The 3,238-nt window shown below is 45.2% G+C and overlaps 1 protein-coding gene across 1 annotated transcript in view; it reads left to right on the top strand.

The window, feature by feature from the left end:
• FRAS1 (Fraser extracellular matrix complex subunit 1) overlaps nucleotides 1-3,238 on the top strand; it is a 104,123-nt gene that overhangs the window by 55,277 nt on the left and 45,608 nt on the right. The window contains 1 exon segment of the mRNA XM_031063660.1: nucleotides 445-588. Coding sequence (XP_030919520.1) covers nucleotides 445-588 — 144 coding nt within the window.

The following is a 3,238-nucleotide window of genomic DNA, read 5'->3' as shown; positions in this document are numbered from 1 at the left end:
AGGGCTTGGTGGAAAAACCATTCCCCAGGTGGAAAAACCATTCCCCAGTTTTCCTCTCATGCATATCAAGCTCCACAATGATGTTGACAGAGTCCCAAGAGAAGTTTAATTTATCTCCCCTGTGCATCCCACTCTGGTTTTTTATATGCACAAGCATATGCTGGAGGGAGGAATAACAGGGCTAACCTCTCTCTCTCTCTCTCTTTTATATTGTGTCTAGATCTATACCTTGATTAATGCAGGGAACAAATCACTGACAACCCATTCCTCACCTTGTTTATTCAAAATGAGCCTTCCAAGCCACAACCCTGCAGTCCCCAGTGTCATGAGACCACTTTGTGCCCATGTTTTGTGGGAGTAAATGATGGTGGGAGCTGGTTTTTGGGAAGGGAGGGGAGAGGGTGCACCAGGAGCCTGACCAGGAGTGTTGATTCTCTCCCGCAGCCTGTCACCCATCCTGCAAGACATGCCATGGCCCCTCTGACCGGGAATGCTCAACCTGCCACCCCCATGCCACTCTGGATGGTGGCAAGTGCAGGACAGGCTGCAAGGAGGAGCAGTACCTCAACCTGGTGGGCTACTGTGTGGGTGAGTCAGGGCAGCTGCTGGGGCATGAGCTGGCTGTGCCATTGAACTGCTGCTTCACACTGCCAGCAAAGCTGCTTGGGTCCTGCTCAGAGCTTCAGGAAAAGGAGCTAAGTTGGAATTTGTGATCCAAAGAAGCAGTTGATGGGGCCCTAAAGAAAAGCTGGCGCAGCAAGAGTTGCTGTGTGCATTTTTGGGAGGTAATAGGATTTCTGGATGGGGGCTGTGCTGTGTGAGTGCTCACTGGCTGCACTTAAGCCCATCATCTGAAACCACTGATTGCATTTATCTGTTAAAAAGAAAAATTGCTTTTAATCCACCCTACAGACACGTATAAACATATCCTGGGAACTGCTCCAACCATTTCTGAGCTTTATCAAGCCTTTTTTTTTTCTTTATCAGAAAAAGATACGCTGTGTGAGGCTTAATCCAGGCTGAACAGTTCCGAATGAGATAAGGAATCCTAAGAAAAGGGAAAAATGCATTAGGAGTAATAAATATATTCATTGAGAGGCTATTGTTCTCAGTTTAATATGATTTCCCTTCACAGTGCCTTCTCTATGCTGAACATCTATGTCCTGGATGTTTTTTAATGAAAGACTTGTTTCTTTGCTCTCCACAGCTTAATTCTATGAACCATTTCTTCATCACCCTTTTAAACAACAGTGACTGTTTTGTCTGCAGGGACAAAAAGAGCCAGGAAAGAAAGTGTGTGAGGAGTAGGAAAATATCCTAAAAGTACTGTACAGCTCCTTAGGAATTCGGGTTGGGGAATCAAGATAGAGCCAGATAAATGCAAACTGGAAATAATTCAGCATTTCAGTGTAAAGAGGTGTCTCTGTCCTGTACAATTTTGGGGGATACAGTGGTATTTACTAATGTCCTGGTGTGTGAGAGCTCTGTGCATTTTATTTCTTCCACCTTATTTCCCCATTGATTTGCATTATGCTTCCTATGAAAGAAGTCCTGTGGAAAAGTGGCCTTCCCCTGTGAATTGTGTCGGGAAAACCTTAGTACCATTTATCATCAGTCAGCACTCTTTCTGAGGAGGGTTTCTTCTTTAATTATCCCTTTGTTTGGTGTCATGGACCAGTTCTCCTTCTCCCCAGTCCCAGTGATCATCAGGGAGATGTCCCAGGAACTGGAAGCAGTGTGGAGGGCATTCCTTGTGGCATGGGAACCCTCAGTGTCCAGGTGTTTCTTTGTCCCACAGAAGCTGTGAGAACCCTTGCAGAGGAACATAACTGAGGTTTTTCACTTTGACCAAAAAGTTGTGCTTTGGCCCAGGATCTGCAGTCTGCTCTTTGTGCTAAATTTATGTCTGGTGTTTAAGCAAAAGATGTTTGTGGCCAGTTCTCCTGGAGGTAAAGTGCTCCACATCCAGGTTGTTAAGTTTCACTCGTTCTTCTCATTCAGCACTGATTGAAATGCTGAATTTGCCCTTGCAAGTTATTAATTACCAGTTAAAGAGCAGCTGTCCCATAAAAGAGCACATTAAAACTCCTGACACCCTCATAAGATATGATTTGCAACAGAATCTAACAAAGCTTTTTCCTTCACCTCCCAAAGCAATATATTTTTACAATTATCTTCCCATTTATCTTTTATTCCCCACCCTGCAGGCAGAATTGTGTTATGGCTTATAGGGCCTGCTGTGCATCACAGTCACCTGCCATCCTTTATGGACCTGGAGGGGGAAATCTTTCACAGAGGCTGGAGAAAAGCAACTGTCACTCCAAACCATTGCCTGGGAATTAATGGTGTTATTGTGCATGTTACCTGAATGAGGATTGGAACATTTGCCTTGTTAATAGGAACAAAAAAAGGTCTTGTTTTCAGCAGTTAATCAAATAAGCATTTCACATTTAAGCAGAGGAAAGATAAAATGTCCTCAACTTCCAGAAAATCAATGAGTCCCTGAGCTCTGTTTTGGGCACACAGAATTTGTGCCAATTCTCCCCTGAGATTGCTCAATTGATTAATTTCACTTTATAGCCCAAATGTAAAGGAATGTGCTTGAGACTTGAGCCATCCCCCGTTGGATCTCACAGCTTCTGTGGTGTTTGTTTTCCCAGTTCCCAGATGTCCCTCTGCCTCTTGCTCAGCTTGACCTCAGCTTCAGGAAACTTTGCCATCAGCACTCTAAAAATCCCAATCACTGCTGGAAGCCTTGTCCTGCCCTTGCTTTTCTGATTTGAGGTTTCTCTGTTTATCTGGAAGCTTCCCTGACTTTTCCTGACTTTTCCTGACTGCATGGAAGGGCAGTTAGACAAGTGCAGAGGGACTGGTGTGGAAGAAAACTGTGCACCCCAGCTGATAGAGAATCCCTCTCAGCCTGGTTTTAACTGCAGCTGCAAGGGAGCTCCCACTCCCTGTGTTCCTGAGGCCCTTGCTTTCTTAGCCTGTGTGCAGTTGGGAAAACCTTCAAAGCTAAACCAGAAGAGCTCGCTCAGGAGGGGGCCTGTAACAAGCTTTGCTGCCTTGCTCTTAAAATTCCAGAAGGGACACTCTGACAACAAGAAATATCCTCAGCTCCTTGTAAAATTAATGAGCTGTTGCTGTCCGTTTAGAGACACTGATATCATCACAGAGAGCTGGAGCAAGAGGGGCTCAGCTCCACTCCCTCACTGCTCTGCAGCCTCCTACGGAGCCA

Source organism: Geospiza fortis, unplaced genomic scaffold (assembly GCF_000277835.1).
Source record: "Geospiza fortis unplaced genomic scaffold, GeoFor_1.0 scaffold909, whole genome shotgun sequence".
Lineage (NCBI taxonomy): Eukaryota > Metazoa > Chordata > Aves > Passeriformes > Thraupidae > Geospiza > Geospiza fortis.
Note: the sequence above shows the minus strand (reverse complement) of the source record. Positions and strands in the feature narration are given on the sequence as shown.